The sequence below is a fragment of the Thalassophryne amazonica genome, chromosome 12, assembly GCF_902500255.1.
Source record: "Thalassophryne amazonica chromosome 12, fThaAma1.1, whole genome shotgun sequence".
Taxonomy (NCBI): Eukaryota; Metazoa; Chordata; class Actinopteri; order Batrachoidiformes; family Batrachoididae; genus Thalassophryne; species Thalassophryne amazonica.
The window spans coordinates 24,658,693-24,683,184 of NC_047114.1; the positions used below are offsets into that span (position 1 = coordinate 24,658,693).

At 41.4% G+C, this 24,492-nt stretch overlaps 1 protein-coding gene across 2 annotated transcripts in view; it reads left to right on the forward strand.

Annotated features, from left to right (window-relative positions):
* Positions 1–1,179: 1,179 nt before the first annotated feature.
* dpp9 (dipeptidyl-peptidase 9) overlaps positions 1,180–24,492 on the forward strand; it is a 60,178-nt gene continuing 36,865 nt past the window's right edge. The window contains exons 1-14 of one of the 2 annotated variants that reach the window (XM_034183005.1): positions 1,180–1,316; positions 8,609–8,698; positions 8,810–9,048; positions 9,197–9,309; positions 9,704–9,877; positions 12,753–12,924; positions 13,193–13,303; positions 14,436–14,564; positions 14,673–14,734; positions 14,813–14,913; positions 15,158–15,335; positions 17,635–17,794; positions 17,926–18,005; positions 23,388–23,540. In XM_034183005.1, the coding sequence (XP_034038896.1) occupies positions 8,643–8,698; positions 8,810–9,048; positions 9,197–9,309; positions 9,704–9,877; positions 12,753–12,924; positions 13,193–13,303; positions 14,436–14,564; positions 14,673–14,734; positions 14,813–14,913; positions 15,158–15,335; positions 17,635–17,794; positions 17,926–18,005; positions 23,388–23,540 (1,728 nt within the window). In that variant the 5' untranslated portion in view covers positions 1,180–1,316; positions 8,609–8,642. The remainder of the gene's footprint in view (positions 1,317–8,608; positions 8,699–8,809; positions 9,049–9,196; positions 9,310–9,703; positions 9,878–12,752; positions 12,925–13,192; positions 13,304–14,435; positions 14,565–14,672; positions 14,735–14,812; positions 14,914–15,157; positions 15,336–17,634; positions 17,795–17,925; positions 18,006–23,387; positions 23,541–24,492) is intronic. The other variant, XM_034183006.1, reaches the window with a different exon arrangement.

Below are 24,492 nucleotides of genomic sequence, written 5' to 3' on the forward strand. Positions count from 1 at the left end.
TCAGCCAGCTTGATGAGGATGCACTGGCGAATTTGGAGAGCAGCGGGCGCCAGCCAACACGACAAAAGTTAAAGTAAGCCAACTTTTTATGTCCGCGTGTGCTGGGTGTTGTGCATTTTGAAATTACATTAAATATTGTTAATGTGATTCCACGTGTTGTGTATCTCAGTAAGTGATAATAATGCAAATAACATGCTGTTGTTGCGCGGTATGCATTTTCTGAGTCCCTCCGTCCATGGCCAGTGGCCCAAAATAACAGATATTCGCCCTCGTCTAACTCGGCCGAATATCTGTTATTTTGGGCCACCGGGCGTAGACGTCGGGCCTCTGAAAGTGTATACCGCTCTCCAAAAGCATGTTATTGTATTAGTATTTCTGGTATTTATATTTGTATTTACATTTTGCAAATTGTTTCTTATTTTCACTTTTAATACTCTGTGTGCTGCTATTACAATGCTGCTGGAACCCCAGTTTCCCTAAGGGAGTCTTCCCAAGGGATCAATAAAGTTCTAATCTATCTATATATTATATATAGGCTGTAGGAGGTGTGTGTGGATCGGGAGGTCTGGGTGGCTTTGCTTGAGCTGCTGCCCCCGTGACCCGACTCCGGATAAAGCGTAAGAAAATGGATGGATGGATATAATCTAAATCTAATATATCTCCTGTGGGTTTGTCTACTGTCTCTGCAGATTCAGCTGTAAGAAAACTACTCAAAATGTTGGTTAACATAGTAAATGATAGATGAATGAATGAGAAAGTGAAACAGCTGTGGAAGTGGGAGGAGACAAATTCAGAGTTTACGTATTTATTTTGGAGAAGCCCTGCTTCCCAAGGTTAGGTTCACAGACTAAGTTACCATGGTCATGAATTCTGGTCTTAATTTCTGAAACGGGCTTGAGTTACCCACCTTTCTTGGGTTTGATTAACCTCCCTTTGAGATTTCCTTTCTTTCTTCATAGATAGATGCGCGCATAAATGTATGCAAATGTTCGAAATCGTGTTTTAAAAAACAGAGTTATGCTGTGTGTGACGAGCCCACCGGTGTTGGCTTTGAAGGGAAATGATCATTTTTAAACAAGAAACGGTGAAACTGTTTACCGGGAGGCGTACAAACACGCGACGTGCGCCCCCGAGGCGGCGGTGCGACCGTGAAAAGGTTTCTCCGCGCCGCGCGCCGGCACTAAAGGTTCCACCTGTGTCTGATCTGAAGCTACATTTTATATTCGCCGGCCACTCTGGGCCATGGATATAACCTTTAGCAGTTTCACACTTTGTCGACGCCGAGGTAATAAAGTGCTGGGATTGTAGCCACATTGGTACGTATTTCTTCTACTTTGGCCTGTTTGGTTGAAGACGCTGGTTTCAGCAGGAGTCGATAGCTATTTGTTAGCTCGGTTAACGTTAGCAAGTTAGCACCAGAGCGAAAATGACAAGAGAGCTGTCAGGTCAAAACGGAGCTGACGTTGGGATTTTCTTCAAAATTACATTAAAACTGCGTACTATTGGACACTTTCTGTCAAATTCTGGTTCCTGTGTTGACTGTCAAATGTAACTATGCTGTTACAAATCATTTCCCTGAAAATGAATCTGCCGGTGTGTTACTAGGTTGTATTTTTTTCCCCTACTCCGGTGTGACTAGTTGAAATCTGAGAACAAAAGCTAATGTTGGCTAATGGTCAGCGTTTATTTCTGTTCCCCACCCTTACAACTGGTTAGCAGGTTAAAGACTGTTAAGTAACCAAGTGGCCCACATTGGGCCTCGCCGTGTACACAGCCTCCAGTTAAAGTTTAATATTTTGTTTCTGACCATTGCCTAAACTTTATCCATCAGTTTTAACACCTGTAATTCTTTCAGCTTCAATCAAGACTTTTGAGATTTCGTTGCCAAAAAGTGTATTTCCTTGTGAGGGTGGTGTTCCAGACAGATTTATGATTCCTCACCACATGATCTGTCAGTGTCACCACAGCTTCCTGACTACAGAACACACTTGAAAAAGTCCACGCACCGCCAAATACTCCACTGCAATAGATGTTAGTATAAACCATTTGCTTCATTTGAGGTATGTGTCTTCACATCCAAGTGATAGTCTTCAATAGCTTGTTAATGTTTTCCAGTTGTACGTCGTTATATGGTCATGGAAATAGATTTATAATGATATCACAAACAGTCCAATAGCAGTGAGTGGCTGTCTGTCTGCATTTGTTAAATTAGTGGTACTTGAATGAATTGGAGTGTTATGATACAGTCAGCCTACTATCATTCAGGCTTTAAGCTGGACACTTAGCTCCCTGTTGGCCTTGAGCCTTCACCAATCTGGTCTGGTGCTTATCTACAGTTTCTGGAGCATGAAGCGGATGAGAGTCTTCAACTCACCATAAATGTGGTGCCAGGCCATCGCAGGTTACTTCCCAGCCAAGGCCGGTGTCATGCACTGACCGTGTCAGATTTATATATTCATCTTTTGCGCATGCTCGAAACACGTTAAGTTTGTTCTGTCCTAATGTAAGTTTACCCTTTCTTTGTGTGCGGAAATGACTTAGAGCAGAAAGGGTAGACTCAGTATAGCACAAACTTCCTGTTTTTCATGCAAGTAGCACATATACAAATCTGGTACGGGGTAATCTCAGTACATGGCACCAGTATCCATTTTTACAGCTGGGCGACTGAGATGGTGTAAATTAAGTTCCTTGTCCAAGGACTCAGACTGGCAGCACGAGTGAGATTTTAATTTAGATCTCCAAATGGGCAGGCCAGCTCTTTATCCACTGAACTACCTGCTCTGTAAAACACAGCTAACCCTAATATAAACTGCGGTTTATTGGCCATTTGTGTTATACTGGAATGTTACAGAATTATATTATTTTTGATCAGAAGTATTTTAAAAATAAATAATTAACATTGTTTATTGGCCACATAAATTTAGAAATAAACTTTAGGTGTTGTACATGAAATTTTCTTTGGTGATAGTGTAGTGTATTTTGTCCAATGGCAATTTGTAAAGCATGTTGTTGAGGTGGGTCACATTAGTACTTGACACCCACTAAATGTGCATGTGTTAAATGTAAACTACAACCTCAAATCAGAGAAAGTTGGGATGTATGAAAAATGCAGAAAAAAAACTCCAGTGATTCTTATATTTACTTTGAATTTCATTTCTTTGCAGACAGTATGAAGCTAAGAAATTTAATGTTTTGTGTGGCCAACCTCATTTACTTTAAAGGAGACCTGCATTGAAAAAAATGCAGTCAGATTTTTTTGAACAAAAAATGACTTATATTTACACATGAGATCCTTCTGAATGTAGTAAAGTAAATCTGCAAGCCCAGATCTGTCATTCAACGGAGAAATCTTCATTTGAAAATGACAAATTTACAGCTAAAATTTAGCCCTCCGCAAATTGTCCCTCTCATCGTGGACGCTGCCGAGATGTCACGGACAAGACCCTCTCCCAGCATGCATTGCGCCAGTTGTAATTTGTGGATTTACGTCAGTTTTCATCTGCACCTTTTTCTTGTCTTATACGGAAGGATCTATTTTTTTTAAAACTTCATATTGTCTTGCGGCACGTTTGGTGAGTACACATTTCTTTTATTTGTGCTTGAAAATTATTTTTGTGGACTTTTTCATACGCCCGTTTGTTTGAGTGGTGTCGCATTGAAAATCTACTGTCTTTCACCTCCGGTGTACCGTCCTGGGCTATGGAGGCGAGACCTGCAAAGAATTCAAATCATTAAAAATATATAAACCTCTCTCAGCGGCCACGGAGCTCTGAGGCTCCGATTACCGAGACGTGCGGCGCTGCGGATTTTGCAGCAAGAAGTCTGTCCTTGCGAGCAACAGGTGTCACCGCGCGCACTGCATTAAAACGGCGAGCGTAGTCTCTGGACTTGTGCCAAGTTGGCTGCAACTCCATTCAGTAGACAGAGAGGTGGTGCTGGCTGCACAGCAGACACGGGGGTGTGAGTGCAGCGGCGGAATTTAACGAGCGCATGCACTCGGTAAGCGTATCAGGGGCAGTGAGAGCGAGGCGTCGGGGAATAATGTCGCCCGCTGTCTGCCGCCGCTGATCTGATCCCCGGATCTGAGCAAGCAGAGCTGTATTTCACATTCATTGCAGCTTACCTTTGGATGTTGAAACCAGGATGTGTATAACAGTAACATTACTAAGAGATAAAATCAATTTCAATGCGGGATCGGACTGAAGGCGGGAACGCTTCGTCTTGTCACCGACGTCATGGAAATGATCCGGATGTACAAACTGTTTTCACAGAGGGCTAAATGTTAGCTGCAAATTTGTCATTTTTAAACGAATATTTCTCCGCTGAATTACAAATTTGGGCTTACAGATTTACTTTACTGCATTCAGAAGGGTCTTATAAATACATATCAGCTATTTCTTTTCTGAAATCTGACCACATTTATTTCAATGCAGGTCTCCTTTAATATTCAGCCATTTCTTTATTTTAGGCCTACAGCACATTCCAAAACAAGTTGGGATGGGGGGTGAGTGGAATTTAGGGCTAGTAATGAGGTAAAAAAAAAGAAGTAATGATATTTCAAATTGGTGACGTCAGCAGGTGATTGTAATCGTGGTTCTGTACAAAAGCTATCTCTCAAGCGGCACTGCATCAGGAACTGTTGTCATCAAGAGCTCATGTAACCACATGGGCAAAGGATTACTTTGGGAAATCTTTGTCTAGCACTGCAGTACAGAGTTAGCTTACATTCACTGTGCAGAAACGAAGCCTGATATTAACCTTGTCTAGATGTGGTATCTGCTTCTCTGAGCTTGGAGGCCTCTGGGTTTGACTGTTGCACAGTGGAATGTGTGTTGGGGTCAGATGTGTCAGTATTCCCATAAGTGTACAGGTAGGTGGGGTAACCTGCTGGGTATTGCTGCCTGGCATACTTACTCCAATGCCTATGGATTAGCTGCAGGGTCATCAGCCAGGAACCACCATTCACCAACATTTCACTCCTTTAATCCTGGAACGTCTCCTGGTGGTGGAGTAGTAACAGGGATGTCTCCCTGTCACCCCCTGCAGCTGATGGATGTTATCCCTCTCTAGCTGTTTTCTGGGTTAGGTGTTTTCCTCCTCAACCAGATCGAAAAGCTATCTTTCTGCCAGTTCCTTTGTTGCCTTAATTTTCCTCCAGTCATTCCTATGTCCCTCAGGAGGTGTGTGGTTGGGAAATGCCAATACCTTACTCCATTGGTACTGTGAGCTCAGTGAGGAGCACAGATTTTGCTTTGGTAGACCACAGAATTATGTCAGGGTGGAGAGAAGTGGTGGCATTCTCGACAGGGAACCGGAGTTGCCTGCCAAGGTAAACTCTGAGGTTCTGCTCCTCCTCAGAGGAGAAAGGCCTTGTTGTTTCTCTTGGCTTGGTGTTACTTCTTTCCCTGCCTTCTGTGACAAAGCTAATGTGGCCTTCTGCTGATGGTGGTCCTTTACTGTCCTGTCAACGCCCCTCCAACATCTCGGCTAGGTTTCTCAGGACCTGGTCATGGTGTCTTCTGTAGCACCCCTGTGAGAGTGCGATCTTACAGACGGGGTTGATGTGCTGGAGGCTTGCATTGGGAGCTTCGCAAAATAAGCAGCATTCCTCATTTCCAATCCACTGGTGAAGTTTCCGAGGACAGGGGAATGTGTCATAGGTTGAGTCGGAAGCTGAACCTTACTTGTGGGATCTTCCACAGGTCTGACCACCTGATGTTCCGGTTGACAACTCCTTCCCAGGTAGTCCAACTTTTTTGTTGGCCCTGCAACACAGCCTTGATCTTATAGTGCTCTTCCTCTATCCTTGTCACCTCTACCTTCTTTTCTCTACTGTTAGCTATGGACCAAAGCCACGGTGTCTCTCCCCGTACAAGCGCTGCTCTTCCTGTCTGGACTCTGCCGATGATCTCTTTATGCTGCAGCTTATTGACTACTCGGTCAACCTCAGTTTGGGCATTCCACTTCTGGCCGGTAGGAACCTTTGTGTTTCTAACCGTCTGGTCAGCGGACACTCAAAGCTAGAGAACCATCCTGGACTTTTGTATGTAGCCCTAACTGATCGATTGCAGTGGCAGCTGCATTGTGTTCTTCCCAGAGAGGCCCGTCTCTGAGAGACACTGTGGTAGCCCTCACCACTTTTGGATGAATTAATTGGCTTTTCCATCCATCTTACTTGCGGTGGATGTGGGGATCTCGCTCATCTTTAGTGGCCACATCACTCTCATGTAGAATGTAAATTGGTATGACCAGACCTTTTTCTTCTCTTTTGTACTTCTTAGGATGTTGGCTTTGGTTGATCCATGCCAGGCCTTCTGAGAGCTGTTTCATCACAGTTCTTCCCATCTGTTTCTCAGACAGATCTGCAGTATACTGCCTCCCCAGGGTTTTGAAGGGTTACTCAGACAGAGTGGGACTTTCTCTCTATCTATGACAAAGATGGTGTTGTCACTTCCAACTCCTTTTCTGAGAGACAGGCTAGGTGTTTGAGGACTTGATCTTCATTCTTGCCCATGACATCAGCTCATCCATCCTTTTCAGCAATCTGGATGTTTATGCTGCTGTCTGAAGGAGGCTGGTGACACCATCCATGTAGCTCCGCAGTGGTTCCACAAACAGGATGGGTGAAATTGCGCATCCCATTATGATTCCTGCCTCTAGCTGCTGCCATCTGGTGGTGAAATCATGACGTACAAAGCACCTCTTCAGATCATTGACGTATGATGTGACCAGGTTCTTGATGCAGGAGGCCATGTGGAAGAACTCCATTGCATGGTCGATGAGCTGGTGTGGGACTGATCCATACGCGTTGGTGAGGTCGAGCCAGATGACTTGCAGGTCTTTCGTCTCATGGTTGGATTAACCTGATTAACCTGATCCCAAATCATTGTAGAGTGGTCTACGCACCCTGGGAAGCCTGGGACTTCTGCCTTCTGGCAGTTTGTGTCAATGTAACCATTATGTAGGTGACCATCCTTCTGGCTAGCACTGAGAAGAAGATCTTTCCTTTTACATTTAGTAAGGCAATACTTTTGAATTGGCCGACGTCTCCAATGTGTGCCATACCTCTGCCTCATTTGACTCTGGCCATTTGAGCTTGCCCCTTCTAGTTGTTTCTTGGTCTCTGCTTTTGGCTGGGACTGGATCTTGATGCACTTGTGGGGGCTCACTCTCCACCAGTGGCATCTGTGACATCCATGCCATCAGCAACATTGGGTCCATCAGCACTGTGGTTTTCAACCTGGCTTTTGGTCCCTCTTGTCTCACCAACTGAAGTAGTGCAAGGTTGCTGTTGACCTTTCTGACCACTCTTTGCTTTCCCCTGGTTGATTCCCAACCCCTTGAATGTGGTCACATTTTCCCATCCATACACAGACTTCCGGAGGGTTTTCTCCTTATTTTAGTGGAATTCCGATGTTGTCATTGTCCGTGTCATTTGCGGTGTGGTCCGTCCTGATAGGCCCATCTTTCATCCTGCGGGTTGTTTTCGCTTAGAATTCTTTGTAGTTAAAGTTGGGTCTCAATCTTCCAACAGACTAGTGGGTTGGATAACTAGCCGCCCAGTCCAAGTGTGGTCTTTTCCTGCTGTAATCCAGTCTTTCCTGGCTGTCCTTCAGTCTTCCCTGGACTCCAACTTCCCTGTTAACAGTAGCCACTGGGTTACCAGAAGTTCAGTAAGTGCACAGGTAGGTGGGGTAACCTGCTCAGCATTGCTGTCTGTTGCACCTCCTCTGGTGCTTATGGATGAGCTTCAGGGTCATCAGCCAGCAACCACCATTCACCAGTGTTTCACTCCTTTAATCCCGGAATGTCTCCTGGTGGTGGAGCAGTGAAGAAAAGGATGCTGTGTGTTCCTGACCAAAGGCTTTGAAAACTACCATATCGACTGTTATCAGCAACAAGTTCAATAGTCAGGGTGTGTCATGGTATGGTGTGAGTGCCCTTGGAAAAAGTAATTTACACTTTTATGAATACACACAATCCAAAGGCATGGCTGTGGATGAAGAGGATATTGATACTGGACTGGCCCGCCTGCAGTCCTGACTTGTCCCCAGTAAAGAATGTGTGGAGAATTTTGAAATGAAAAATGCAACAACATCCCTGTTTCACACTTTAAGATGTGTTTGCAGGAAGAATGGAACAAAATAACGCCTGAAACACGTCATAATTTGGCATCATCATTGCCAAAATGTATTTTAATTGTTGTGGGAAGGAAAAACAACCTTGCAAAGTGGTAAATGCTTTAGCATCAATTTTTTATTTTTATTTTTTGGAATGTGTTGTATCCCTAAATGTAGGAATGGGTCCATATGAACAAATGAAATGAAGTTGACCATACAAAACTGTTCTAGGTTTTGCTGATTTTGGATTGTAAAAATAGTATCCTGTATATTTAGAATGCGGGAGTAGCTCCAGAAAACAGGTCTCTGGTCACCCCATTGTTGGGTGGTGTTTGGATTTTCAGGTTGGCTGGTTTTGCATGTGCTGTTGATGCAAGCCAAATCACCTCTAGAGGAGAAATGTGAATTTAAATTTGATTTATTGCACTTTATTGTGCTCTGATATATTGTTATGCTTACTTAAGTTTTGTGTTGTATTTTGCTTGTAGGTTGCAGAGTCTTTGTGAGACGTGTTGTTGGTGAATGCATAGAGTCAAGAAGATCAAACTTTGTGACAGTACAGAGGGTTTCTGGAAAAGGTACTGAATGATACATTAGGTCATGTTTTGTTTGTTGAAAGTGCTTTGATACTTAGGAAAATAGATCAGTATTGCTTTTAACAATATTATTTTGAAATTGCCAACATCCAGTTGTGTGACAGTGAGAATGACGGCAGTAGATGGCCTTTCGGACAGCACAGAGGTTGTGGAGATGGAGGATATCCCCTCTCAGTTCTTTGTGGAGAAACACACTTGGGAAGGACTACGTGACATCATTCACTGTAGCAGGAAGTATTCAGCTATGATTGCAAACAAAGCCCCTCATGATTTCCAGTTTGTGCAAAAGAAAGATGAGAATGGACCCCACTCCCATCGGTTGTACTACCTCGGTAAGCTAATTATTGTTTGATGCCCCCAAGAGCACCTGTACAAGCTTGTATTTGTGTTCATTTGGTACCAAAATGATTAATTTTTCAATTAGAATAACCTTATTATATATTGTTGATGTTTTTCTCTTTGTTTTTCTGGTTTTGCCAGGAATGCCTTATGGAAGTAGAGAAAACTCTTTACTCTACTCAGAAATCCCCAAGAAGATCAGGAAAGAGGCCCTTTTGGTGTTGTCGTGGAAACAGATGCTGGATCACTTCCAGGTGAATTTCTACACTCTCAAAGTGTTAGTGTAGTGCTGCTAGCAGCTGTCTCAGATAACTGGGTTATATAGCTTTCCGTTCCAAGAATCCACTGACAGTCTGCAGCCTGTAGTTTTGTTTTCAAGGTTTCAATTTGAAATAAACATTCCACAAATGTGTGGCTTTGCCAATGTCTTTAGTCGTAAACATGGCTCAGATCAGTGCTTGGGTCTAGATGGCAGTACACCATTTTTCTTATGTCTTATAAAAGTAATTACACAAAGACACCACCTTATTTAAAGAACAAATGTCATCAAAACATGTTAAGAAACAATATTTACCAATTGTTTTTTTTTTTTTTAATTTTCAGTGTGTACCGAAGCACATTTGATTTGGCTTCTTCTTAATTCCTTAGGCTACACCACACCAGGGTGCATACTCTCGAGAGGAGGAGTTACTGAGAGAGAGAAAGCGGCTAGGAGCATTTGGCATCACCTCATATGACTACCATGCCCAGACCGGTCTATTCCTCTTCCAGGCCAGCAACAGCCTCTTTTACTGTCAGGATGGAGGCAACAATGGATTCATTGTGAGTAAACTGCTAGCGATCTATGCCTGGGCAGAGTGAAGCCAGAGGAAACTCTGGTGGAGGCCCGCAGGGGTCCTGACATGCAAAACGGTCGTCCGACCTGGGTATAGGGACGAAAGACTAATTGAACCATTCAGTAGCTGGTTCCCTCCAAAGTTTTCCTCAGGATAGCTGGAGCTCCCCGCTCGCAGTTTATCTGGTAATTCATAAATTTATTTATTTACAAATTGATTATCGATCACTCAGATGAATATTATTCACAGCAGCCATAAGTTTGTAAGTAAGTAAGTAAGTTTTATTTGTATAGCACCTTTCACAGACAAGAGCCACAAGGTGCTTCACAACATAAAAAGCACAATACACCACACAATACACTACACAGTGGCCAAGACATTTAAAAACATAGCACAGCATTCATAGCATTGCATAGGGATTCATAGCATAACATTGTCAGCATTCACGCTTTCACCGTCCTGAACGCAAAATCAACAAGGTTGGATGCAGTGTATAATATGTACCACGTCTCCAGGATGCGCATTTGACAATGTACTGAAACATCCTACGCATTCAAAACTTTCAAAAATTGATTTTTTTTAAAGACTTTATTTTCCTGTTTTCACATTTAACTGAACATACATAACATACCACCACCACCAACAAAAAATACAAATGTAAATATCAACACCCCCCCCCCCCCCCCCCAGGCTTAGAAAAAAACAAAGAAAAAAGGGGGGGGTGTGCACAAAACTGGGTAGTCTTTTTATAATTGGTGTGTATTTGTTTGTTTGTTTATTTTTCTTTTAATACAACAGTATTATTTCACATAAATTTTTGGAAATAGGCAGTTGCCTCTAAATGAGCAGAGTATTTATTGTAAGATATTAGCTCAGTACAGATCTGAGAAAGAGGATAGTTGATTTACATCTTAGGGATGTCTCTTGGAGATGGCTGCAGATTCCAACATCATCAGTTCAAATAACTGTAAGTACAAGTTATTGGGAGGTGTGGCCACTTTGCCAAGGTGGCCACACCTTGGCAAAGTGGCCACCTTGGCAAAGAAAACCCGAACAGTCACCCTCAGATGAGATACTGGTTCAGATGGTCACAACCACCAAGGCACAGGGGCTTGCCAGCTGGAAGCTGCTGGAATGCCAAAATCACTGTCTGCAGTTACAAGTTTTTCATCATTATGGACTGAGAGGCTGCCTTCCAAGAAAACCTTCTGCCCCAAATCGGCACCTTTGAGCTTGTTTGCAGCTGACCACGTGGACATAGAAATATCCATCAGAAAGGAAGCTGAGGCACTTATTGAGTTGTTTGGCCACAATGACCAGAGGTCAGTTTGAAGGGGGAAAAGTGAGCTATTCAACTCTAAGAACACTGTTCCAACACTGTGTTGATGGTAGGATCATGCTTTGGGACTGTTTTTCTTGACCAGCACCATACAAATGCAATCCTTTTTTCCATTTAGTAATAAGGGTAACTACTGCAGAATTCTTCAGTAAACCTCAAATCATCATCTGCAGTTGATGATTGATACTTGGACACAGTTGGGTGTTCTGAGAGGACACTGACCCCAAACACACGTCAAAGTTCTGGAATGAATAAAGCAGGCTAACATTAATATTTACCTATTTAAAGCAAGTGGACTGTGAAAAGATGGGCCAGTGTCAGGAAACACTGCATATTGTACCTAGAATGGTCAAATATCCAGCCAGAATTCTGACAGAAAGGTATTTATAGCTACCACAATAATCTAGTGAGGGTGAAACTTGTTGCGGGACATTCAACCAAATATTAGCTGTCAGGTCAATTCTGCCAGTTTTCCTGATACCATCCATCCACCCCAGTATGGAACCACCTTGGGTACTGAATGGCAACTACTCAGGCAGACAACTGGTTACTTCCCACCTCTGAAAATTTACCATTTATTTACTGCAGCCAGGTGAAACCTGGATACCCTCCACAATGCAAAAGATACTCATCTTAATTTCCTAAACAAACCTTTCATTTGACAAAAAGTCATTCCAGCAGCACCCAAGGATACTTTGAAGAGACATAGTTCCAAAGATACCAAGTCATCATCCAAATCTCACAGCTACACAGTAAGACAGGAATCATCAAGCCCCTACAGAGGTATTGGCATTGGCAAACACCTCTACCCAGGGGCCTCATGATTCCTTAAGCTTTTCCCAGGCATCTCTAGATTTGAAAGGCAGAGGACTGGCTGGATAAGTGCATCTCTTTACAAGTTTGGTACTTTCACTGCATACAGATATGCTGGATCTTGCCCTTGAACCAAGAAAATTGCAAACTCAGGTGCTTTGAGTCCTCATTTAGTTTCTCAAGTACTGCAATCAGGGTATCCCTTAATTCCACAAAGATCTCACAGCGTCATCAACAGTGTCAAAATGAGGTAAACTTTCCTCGCCAACAGAGGCATCTAAGTTGCTGCTTTCCATAATTCCACCCACACTCAGTCACAAATACAATATTAGCTGCGATGTATGTACTATTTTTCGACCTTGTGTTAATTTCATAAAACCCATAAGTTACCACTTGCACACCAAATTTTTTTTTCCCTCCTGTTATGTCATACTATCATTCTGGCCCAGAAAAATAATAGTTCAAAGGAGTCTTTGAATGCCCAGTATTGCTATGATGTGCATGTGTGTAAACTTCCGATTATATTTCTGAATCACAAGATTTCAGAGAACATGGCAAAAACATGAGAAAAAAAATAAAGTGCTAAGGGGGACCGCACGTAGAATGCCAAATCTTGGCAAATGCAAGTAGCTTGCTTTCAGTAAATGTCACCATTTTCATGTGGAAAAGATTTTGTTTCGCCGTGACTGTATGTGTCTTTCGGTTTTAGCAGTGTGCTCCGATGAAGCCTGTGGAGATTAAGACTCAGTGCTCAGGGACTCGCATGGACCCCAAGATCTGCCCTGGAGACCCTGACTTCATAGCCTTCATCAACAATAATGACTTGTGGATAGCAAACACCAAGACCGGCGAGGAAAGGAGACTCACATACTGCCACAAAGGTCTGAAGGCTCTGAGTGTATTTACACAAGTTGAAGACACTATTTGTGATTTGACATGTTTGTCTTTGGGATATTCTGTCACTCACTATTGAGTCATAACTCAGAAATGATTTGTTTTATGTTGCTACTGGATAGTTAATGTTTTCCTTTGATTCACGCTACTAGAAACAATTTTCTTAGATATAGGTCGGTAGATTGTAAAGTTTGTGTACAACACTAAACAAGTAACTTTACATGCACTTAAACTCATTGATTTGATTTATTCTAGGTGTCGATAACGTTAAGGAGGACCCAAAGTCTGCCGGTGTAGCAACCTTTGTTATTCAAGAAGAGTTTGACCGTTTCACTGGTTATTGGTGGAACCCTTCAGCAGTCGAAGGTTAGCAGTGAGTAGATGACAGGATGAGTCATTCGGGTACTTGATGAGTATAATTAATTGCTAATACCCCCCGTCACACATAGCCAGAATGAGGCCGAATGGCATCAGAATGACGATTTGGCCCACATCCGAAAAGTGTTCAGTTGTAGTTCCAAAACATTTTGACAGCCATCTGCGAGAGTCGACACAGTTGGTCCCAGTCGGCCGGTGGCCCTGAGTGTGTTGCACATGTTTAAAACCCTCCGGGCAGCCTTGAGATGGGACACCTATCCGGTGGCAGTCCATGTGCAATCTGAGCACCATCTGACCGCAATTTACATATTCTGATGGCGGGAAAACAGGATCTGAAACAATTTGAGCACGTACGAGGGATCCTCGAGATGGATATGGCACCACAAAGGCTGCCGGTATGACCTGCACGTGCCACGTATAATAATGTCTACCTGCAATGTCTAGGTGTGTACGAGATAATCTGGATGCGTTCTGACACTGCTAACCCGCCTCTTTCCCTCCCGACTGTGTCTAATTATGGAAATATTTACCGTGTCGGGCTGGTTCCTGCACATTCTTGTTATCTGTGACGGGGGCTTAAGTCTTTGACCTGGCGTTTGAAGATTAAGTTTCTTTCGTTCTTCCTTTCAAATAAATTAACTTACTTGTCATCTTGAAAATTAGTTGTGCATACACTGTTCCTTGCACATTAATGATCTATTTTTATGCCCCCACTCAGTGAAGTTAGGGAGCATTATATTTTCACTCCTTCTGTCTGTGAAGTTTGCGTTTCTGCAGAATATCTAAACATTGCCTTGTCTGATTGAAACAATTTGTTTCTGTTTGGAAATTGCTTGGAAAATATGGCCTCTACAGACGCCACCATGTTGTTTGTTTCCGTGCAATAACTACAAAACACTTCATCTGATTGAAACCATTTCTTGTTGGTGAATTGGGTGAGGCTAGAGGAAGTATCCTTCAGTAAATTGGGGTCACCATACACCCTATACACACCCTATGCCAATAGTAAAGTGGCAATATTTCTCTCTCTTTCTCTCTCTCGGGCAGTGCTTGAATGCTGTTGAACACATTGTCTCTCAGCTAAATAAGCTCTAGGTTTTTATTTTGCTTCCTTTACCAGACCGTAATGGAGGAAAGACCATGTATCTGTTGTATGAAGAGGTGGATGAGACAGAAGTAGAAATTATTCATGTTCCATCTCCAGCACTGGAGGAACGGAAGGCAGATGCATACAGATATCCCCGGACAGGTGAGTGCGGCACTGCACATGCACCGACACTCTCACGAGTGCATGCACACAGACACAATGAATTGTTTCGATGTTCCTTTTTAATATTTCTTAAACTTTCCTTTTCAGGGAGCAAAAATCCTCAGGCTACTCTTAAGCTGACAGAGATAAAAACTGACCATCAAGGAAGAGTAAGTCTTGGCTTTTCTTTCTGCTGAACTCAGTGAAGAAGACATTTTTAATGTGTGTGTGTATATATACACTTTCAGATTGTGAACATGCAGGATAAAGAATTGGTCGCCCCCTTCACCTCTTTATTTCCAGGAACAGAATATATTGCCAGGGTAGGCTGGACGAGTGATGGCAAATAGTGAGTGTTTCAGTTATGACTTGAAAACTGTCGTTCTTGTGAGTCTGAGTAATACATACTTCCTCTGATTGTTGTTCTGTTGTAGTTACATGGAATTGCAACCATTTAAGATGATTTTTCCCCGTTATTTTTCTAATATTTTGCGGAATAATTTTATGATGTTGGAAGAAGTGCTAAAGTTTTATTTATTTTTTTGGTGATAGAAAGCAATTTTTTGAATATTGTCTTCTCTGTCTGCCTGTAGTGGCTGGGCTGTGCTACTAGACCGTAGTCAGAGGAGGCTGCAGTTGGTCCTTCTGCCTCCGGCCCTATTCATCCCAGTCACAGATGACCCAGCACAGAGGCAGGAAAGCCTGGAGGCTCTGTCCACTCACATTCAGCCATACATAATCTATGAAGAGACCACAGACGTCTGGATTAATGTAAGCACACATTTACTTTCTCAGGTTATTCTGGCTTAAGATAGCATTTGATAGGTCGATATACAGGTGCTGGTCATATAATTAGAATATCATGAAAAAGTTGATTTATTTCAGTAATTCCATTCAAAAAGTGAAACATGTATATTATATTCATTCATTACACACAGACTGATAATATTTCAAATGTTTATTTATTTTAATTTTGATGATTAGAACTGACAACTAATGAAAACCCCAAATTCAGTATCTCAGAAAATTAGAATATTGTGAAAAGGTTCCATATTGAAGACACCTGGTGTCACACTCTAATCAGCTACTTAACTCAAAACACCTGCAAAAGGCCTTTAACTGATCTCTGTCTAGTTCTGTAGGCTACACAGTCATGGGGAATACTGCTGACTTGACATCTTGCCTGGGCTAAAGACAAAAAGGACTGGACTGCTGCTGAGTGGTCCAAAGTTATGTCCTCTGATGAAAGTACATTTTGCATTTTCTTTGGAAATCAAGGTCCCAGAATCTGGAGGAAGAGAGGACCAATTTAGCTACAAAAATACAATAAATCAATAGCACTGACAACACTATTAAACTAAAATGAAGTACAATAACATTTAAAAACCCCCAAACCCCAAACTCCCATGGAGCATTGCAGTACAGTGTCCATTGTTCGCTGCTGTTAGCTAATATTGCTAATTTCTCCAAAAATATTAGTCCTATCAACTTTCCATTTTTGCAGCGTTCATTCTTGACCCAAAATACATAAGCAGACCAAACGGCCAATGTCAACGCTCCCAGTTTTTCTGTGATCAAATTCATACAAACGTACATGCACACAGATGCCACTTGAAAATAATAACATAGATGCTCTTTTGAATGTACAGTGGATTTTGTAAATCTCAGTTCAGTTTGTGCTGCTGTGTTAACTACTTTAGTTGGAGAATATATTGTCCCAGCAATAACTGTGACAAAGGTCATTTTAGGACTATTTTTGTGTCAATGATGATAATCTAATTGTATAGTAATGCAAGTCGACCCAAACAACGATAAATGACTGGCACTCAAGACTAGCATTGATGCACAATGCGAGCTTGCGCAGAGGGAGCGATTTTTGTAGACATTAATGGACAAGCTAAAAGTTGGATCACCGGTGAGCCGCGGAAGAAATAAAGCCAGCGAGAAAAAAATGCGTTCAATGACTCTGGAACACAGGTGAACTGCATCCTGGCGCACGAATGCACACACAGGTTGGACTGTGCAGGAGTGTCTTTTTTTGGACTGCGTTTAAAAAATGTGACAACATCTTGAATGGATGGATAGATGAGATTTATTGTCATTGTCATTCCACGAGTGCAACAATAACGAGGTTACGTCCACACTCCAATTACCACAGGATACAGCAATTAATCCACAATTATTACTTGTTTACCATAATAATGGCACAATATGTAGTCACGCCACCGCCAGCTTGGGTGTGGTCCCAAGCTGTATGGATGCTGTGAATTGAAAACCCACACTTTAAAGGGACCAATTGTGGGAGGGCTGGAGGTTTGGACCAAACCCATGCCTAAACGTGCACCAACATTGCATTACATGGTGCTACATGGATCATATGTGGCTTGACGTGGATCACATGCAGCGACATGAGCCATTGGAGGCTGGGAGTCAGTCGTGGCTCACTACAGGCTGATATCTGGCACATGTGAGGTACAGAGCGGCACATAGATGCACCTTAGTAGCTGATATGTGATAGCTTAAAAACATGGATTATTCTTTGAATAATCGCTGACACACCCATGTGTGGCTCATTATTCGTGGCTTATTATTTGGTGGGACCGAGGCTTTAAAGTAATGATGATGATGATGATGATGATAATTAGAATGAATGTATTTAATATCTAAAACACAGCCACCAGGCTCAATCCATGCTATTTGTTGTAGTTTTATGTCTCCAGTGCTGCTCTAAGTGGAATTGTACTATACGTAGAGGAGAAAAAAAATTAGTTGATTTTTTTTTTTTAATGGAGCAGCTTGGATTTAAGGTACTGTAGTTATGTTTTTTTTTTTTGTTATGTTTTAATCCCCCCCAATTAAAAAGTGTTGCAAAGCTGTTCAGTTGCTGAGGATATGCATGAAAATAAATAAATAAATAAAAACCTGATCGGGGCATGCTTATCAGGTACTACTAAAGAGGAGGAAAAGGAAACCTTACCCTTAAGTTTCAATGTTGTGATTTATTTATTATTTTTGAGGTTTTTGTACTAGAAGAATTTTAGAGTAATTGAATGTTCATCTCTTCTTGTAGGTACATGATATTTTCTATCCTTTCGTTCAAACAACAGAAGATGAGTTTACTTTTATTTGGATAAATGAGTCTAAAACAGGCTTCAGCCATCTGTATAAAATAACATCTCTAATACAACCGGGCTGCTACCACTGGACAGGAGATTACCAACACTTAGAGGGTAAGAAATGTTTGCCTTTTTTTGCGATTGCTTTACCAAACTATAATTGATCTTTTTTAACGTGATAACATTTTCTCTAATCTCGTTTGGAAAGGATTCTGTGAGATTTGATTCTGTTGTGTGTTTTCCAGGAGATTTCAAATGTGCAATCAAGGAAGAGGTTATGCTGACCAGTGGAGAATGGGAAGTGTTGGCAAGACATGGTTCCAAGGTTAGACAAAGTCACTCAGGGTCAGCTATATGATGCCCCCCCCCCCCCAAAAAAGTATATATATATATATATATATTTTTTTTTATTAATTTTAATTTCTTTCATTTATGTAGCACCAAATCACAACATAGTTGCCTCAAGGCGCTTGACACAAGTAAGGTCTAACCTTACCAACCCCAACCCCATGTTACTCGTGATTAATTGCGCCTAAAACATGTACCTTAATATTTTATTCAGAAATATTTGTTTTGTCTGGTTAGTGTGGCTATAGCTGATGGTCCAGCCACTGAGTCTGGTCTGCCTGAGGTTTCTTCATGAGGTGGCTAAGGGCTACACTTTACTCATGGCGAGCACTTTTCAGTGACTTGTTCCGATTTGGCACTGTATAAATATATTGTATTGACCTAATGTGACCTCTTAACCTGCTTTCCAAATGTCACCCTGGCTTTTGATGCTTAATGCAGTTTTACTGAACCATATCTCTTGAATTATGTGCCACATTATCAGCAGAGTTACATATAGTGATGCAAATAAGTATTTTATCCGCTGTTGATTTAGCAAGTTTTCCCACCTACAAAGAATGGAGGGGTCTGTAATTTTTATCGTAGGTATACTTAAACTGTGAGAGACGGAATCTAAAAACAAGCAACCAAAAAAAAAAAAAAATCCGAACATCACATTGTGTGATTTTTAAATAATTAATTTGCTTTTTATTGCATGAAGTAAGTATTTGATACAATAGAAAAACAGACCTTAATATTTGGTACAGAAACCTTTGTTTGCAATTACAGAGGTCAGACATTTCCTGTAGTTATTGATCAAGTCTGCACACTGCAGCAGGGATTTTGGTTCCTTCCTCCGTACAGATCTTCTCCAGATCTTTCAGGATTTCTTCCAAAGATTTTCTGTTTATTTTATGTCTGGAGACTGGTTAGGCCACTCCAGGAAGTTGAAATGCTTCTTACGGAGCCACTCCTTAGTTGTCCTGGCTGCGTGTTTCGGGTCATTGTCATGCTGGAAGACCCAGCCACAACCCATCTTCAATGCTCTTACTGAGGGAAGGAGGTTGTTTGCCAAAATCTTGCGATACATGACCCATCCATCCTTCCTTCAATACGGTGCAGTCGTCCTGTCCCCTTTGTAGAAAAACACCCCTAAAAATGATGTTTTCACCCACATGCTTCACAGTTGGGACGGCGTTCTTGGGGTTGTTCTCATCCTACAAATACAGCGAGTGGAGTTGACACCAAAAGGTCTATTTTGGTCTCATCTGACCACATGAAATTCTCCTGTGCCTCCTCTGGATCATCCAGGTGGTCACTGGTGAACTTCAAACGGGCCTGGACATGTGCTGGCATGACCAGGGGAACCGTGCTGCCCTGCAGGATTTTAAACCGTGATAGCGTATTGTGTTACTAATGTAATCTTTGCAACTGTGGTCCTGGCTCTCTTCAAGTCATTGACCAGGTCCTCCCATGTAGTTTTGGGCTTTCTCAGAATCATCCTTACCCCACGAGGTGAGATCTTGCATGGAGCCCCAGGCCAAGGAAGATTGATAGTCACCTTTTGTTTCTTCCATTTTCTAATAATTATGCCAGCAGTTGTCGAATATGTTGCCAAGTAAGTTCACACATACAAGGAATTTTATCTGGTGTTATTCGTGCATAAATAACAATACAAAAAAGGAAACAATACTTCTGTAAAAAGTAACAAGTCAAATAGGCAAAACTATGTTCATTGTTAAATAAATATAACGTAGTGGAATGGAACTGTGCAAAAACTGCTTGCCTGTGGTCCTGTAGCCCATCCCAGCCTTGTGCAGGTCTATAATTTTATCCCTAGTGTTCTTAGATAGCTCTTTGGTCTTGGTCATGGTGGGCAGGTTGGAGTGTGATTGATTGATTGAGTGTGTGAACAGGTGTCTTTTATACAGGTAACGAGTTTAAACAGGCGCGATTAATACAGGTAAAGAGTGCAGAATAGGAGGGCTTCTTAAAGAAAAATTAGCAGGTCTGTGAGAGCCAGAATTTTTGAAGGTTGGTAGGTGATCAAATACTTATTTCATGCAATAAAATGCAAATTCATTATTTAAAAATCATACAATGTGATTTTCTGAATTTTTTAGATTCTGTCTCTCACAGTTGAAGTGTGTCTACCTTAAAATTACAGACCTCTCCATTTTCTGAACTTGGGAAAACTTGCAAAATTAACAGTGGATCAAATACTTATTTGTCTCACTGTGTGTGATTTTGGCCCATTCTTCCACACAGTCTTCAAATCTTGAAGGTTCTGTGGACCTCTTCTATGAAGTCTGATCTTTAGTTACTTCCATAGATTTTCTATTGGATTTAAGTCAGGTGAGAGTTTTCTTGGCTGTGTTTGGAATCACTGTCCTGCTGAAATGTCCACCGTCATTTCATCTTCATCATCCTGGTAGATGGCATCAGATTTTTTTCAAAAATGTCTCTGTACGTTTTTCCATTCATCCTTCTTACAATTATATGCCAGTGCCGTGTGCTTAAAACAGAGCCCCACACCACGATGTTCTCACCATCAAATTTCACTGTTGGTATGATGTTTTGGGGTGATGTACAGTGACATTTGACCTCCAAACATGGTGTGTATTGTGGCATCTAAAGAGATCAAATTTGTCTGTTATATTGAAAATCCATTGTAAGTATAAAACGGTCAAAATCTGTTATTTGTATATAATGGATTAGGTACAGCCAGGAGGCGCTGAACTATCTATGGGGAATCCCCAGCTTCAATTAGGCTTACATATTTCCTTGATTAAAAGCCTGACCTTGAATCGAGACCTGCCTTGTTCAATGACCAGGTCAGAAGTTCATCTGGAAAAAAATAAAAGCCTGCCTTAAATAAGCGCCGGACATTGTGTGCATTAAACAGATTACATTTAGTCAAGTCTTCTGCAGAGTGGTACCTTAAAATCTGAAAGCCTGATTTATGCTTCTGCAGCTCTGGCCATGCAATAAGCCAGTTTCGAGTTTCTCAGTGCGCATGCGCTGAAAGCTCCTAACACTTCCTGTTCACAGGTCAGTGCATATAAACAGACTGTTGATGCTGTTCTATAATAATTAACAAATGACAACATATGCTACCAAAAAATATAGATATGTTTCTCATAAGAATAGTATAGGATGAGCAGTGTTATTTAAAAGACATTCAGCCAATTTTGAAATGGGCAGGTTTTACTACACAGGCATTGGCCAGTTTACAGTAATGGAACAGAAAAACAGAAAATTTATTGGTGACTAAATGCGACTACAAGATACATTCATTAAAAATGGTCTTATCCCATATACATACTTATCCTTTGATACATTTCATACTTACTTGGCACACTGAATGTGATAGGTAGTGGTTTCGAGTCCGAGAGATATTTTGGGGCCCCTTTTCAATGCAACTCTTGATTTAATGCTTTCTTATTAGCACTGTACACAAAGTCAGAAACATTTAATTTTTAGAAGTTTTTTTTTTTTAAATTATTATTATTTATATGGTGATGTGGGGGGATCTGCATGAAGATTTAGCAGATGAGACCTTGGTCATCCGAACACCGTCATTGTAATGTGTAATGTTCATATTATTGGAATTCAGTATTATAGTTGTACATGAGCATCTATAATACAGTTCTTAGTCATTTGGCCGACAAGCAAAGCAAGTGCAGCAGCCGCTGACAACCTTCCCTGTCTTCTTTATGAGACACATCCAAACTTTGTGTGGAAGCTTGTGTGTGTTCATAGAAGGGGTGCAGTCTGCTTTTAAAAACTAGTAAACAGAATCGAGATGGATGGTAGTACACTTCCTTCAACCACTGTGAATTGAAGTATAAGTGTCGGCTTTTCTTTCTTTGTCGTCTGTAAGGAGCCTGTCTGCAGGTCCCTCTCCTCTCCACTGATGAGATATGTCGCAGGACATACACGGTGGCCAGTGATGGATTCCTTTCTCCTCTCCTGAATAAAATAAAAGTATATATTATAATAAAGACATGATTTGACTTCATTCTTTCATTTATTGCATGTCAGACAGAAAGTGTGGCCTAATATACATAATGTGTAAATAAAAATGGAAATAGGAATAATGGATAAAAATATAATTTATAATCAAAATTAAAATATTGAGACAGATGAACATAAAGTACATTACACTGCATATAAGTACACTACATTTTTTTAAGCAGTCATCAGTTTTGCACCAGCCGGCAAACTTAAACTTGACTTGAACTGGTCTAACAGTGCTGTCTGTTTAGAGTTAAGCTTCTCTTAATCACTTTGAATTAACTTCAACTGGAGTGACGACTGTTCTAAGCATGTCATGAACTTTATTTATGATAATATTTTGATTTTTTGTTTTCAAGTTGACAAGCTTCCTACCGGTGTGTAGTTTTCTGAGTGACGTCAGCCACAACACACGTGCAGAAGGAAAATAAAAAATATATTAGAAGTGCCAGCCTGTGATAAGATTCATCTATATATCTCTTATAAATGCAGTATCTTACTGAGCGAACTGTTCGGGAGGTCGGCGAGCGGACAGAGTAAGATGACGCTGTCAGTAAACTGGTCTGCTTGGAGTTAGTTCTCTTTTTCTGTGGGTTTTACCGGCACACTGAAGAAGTGATCACCGCACACTGAAGCTCGAAGCTCCTCCACTCTGCCTGTCGCTAATAAACCACTTGCATGAAGAAACTGCTGTAATTGTTCCCGTTTCTACAGACAGAGTTGACCATACTTCGCCGCCATGATCCTGGGAATGCGCAGTTTTTATATGCATTGGCCGTTGAGCTTACCCAGCAGCCACTGCGGCGCTGAAAACTCGAAACTGGCTTATGGCGTCGATGTGCACTTGCCCCTTTTAAAGTTCTCCTTTGTGTCTTTACGCAGTTTACCATAGGATTTTTTTCTGGATTAATTTGTCCCTCAACGAACTCCACTTCTTTATACAATTTCTCTCCATGAATTGCGGGCCATTTGAGCGTATTTTTCCGACTCCGTGTTGTGAAGTTTGCGGACTTTTCTGCCAAATGTATTTGATCCATGATTGAAACGTAATCGGCATGCGCATTGCAAAAACTATTAAAATATGATGGGAGAGGAAGGAGTGAAACCGGAAAAGTGAGACATCACAGCCTTTGCAGTCTCAGTCATTTTGACCAGGTTACAGATCGTGACAGATTTAGTTCATTAGGAACATTCAACTGTTTCCTCATTAAAAATTGCTCCGATGCTACCTCATCAGTATGGTAAAGATAAATTTCCTGTTGCATTATTCAATCCTTAGTTGATTTTAGATTCTTAGAATTTGCCTCTTGTGCTTTTGTTTTGTGTTAATTCTTTCTTGTTTTTCCCTTACTCCGTTTGGTAGATCTGGGTGAATGAGGCAACCAAGTTGGTGTACTTTCAGGGTACCAGAGACACTCCCTTGGAGCACCACCTCTATGTGGTCAGCTACGACTCACCTGGAGAAGTGATCCGGCTCACCAAGCCTGGTTTTTCTCACAGCTGCTCAGTTAGTCAGGTAAAATGACACCCCCCACCCCCCACAAACACACAATAGGGGAATTGCATGTGTCAGTGCGCATGCCAGGAAATAGCCCTCATGCAATGTATCATGGGTCTGTATGCCTACAGCCGGCATCCGTGGCTGTAAACAGAGAGAGTTGTGGTACTTTTAAGCCAATTTTGGACCCAGAAGATGTACCTGGTGCTATCATTAACTCACCATTTGAGGCAGCAACAGTAGCTGAACTAAAAAGAAGAAAGCGATATCTACTTGTAACTTTTTAAGATATGTCAAGACAGTTTTATATTATAATAGCAAAGTGGCTTCTGTATGCGTGTGGGAGTATGGCTTTAATTACAGACAATCTAGGAAGAGCTGACGTTTGTTGTTTGGTCTGCTTATGCATTTCAAGGATGAATGCTGCAAAAACAGAAAGATGATAGGACTAATATTTTTGGAGAAATTGGCGATATTAGCTAACAGCAGTGAACAGTGGACATTGTACTGCAAAGCACCATGGGAGTTTGGGGTTTTGGGGGTTTTAAATGTTGTTATTGTACTTCATTTTAGTTTAACAGTGTTGTTAGTGTTATTGATTTATTGTGTTTTTGTAGTTAAATTGGTTTAGTCAGTTTAGTTAAGTGTTATGTTGCTGTTACCATGAGTGAGAAGGATGGTGCATTTGTTTTCACCACCATCTCTGTTTGTGACTGTGTATAAATAAAAGTGTGCGTGTGTGCAATTTCGACCATGGACAAGCTGGGGAGAGCTGACATTTGCAGTTTCATATGCTTAAATGTATTTTGGGTCAAGGATGAATGCTGTCAAAATGGAATGTTGATAGGACTAATATTTTTAGAGAAACTATAGATATTAGCTAACAATACTACAATAGATTCCTTCTTTATGTTCTCTAATGCCATATACCAACACAGTGCAGAGTAGCTACCTAAACTCTGTAAGGGAG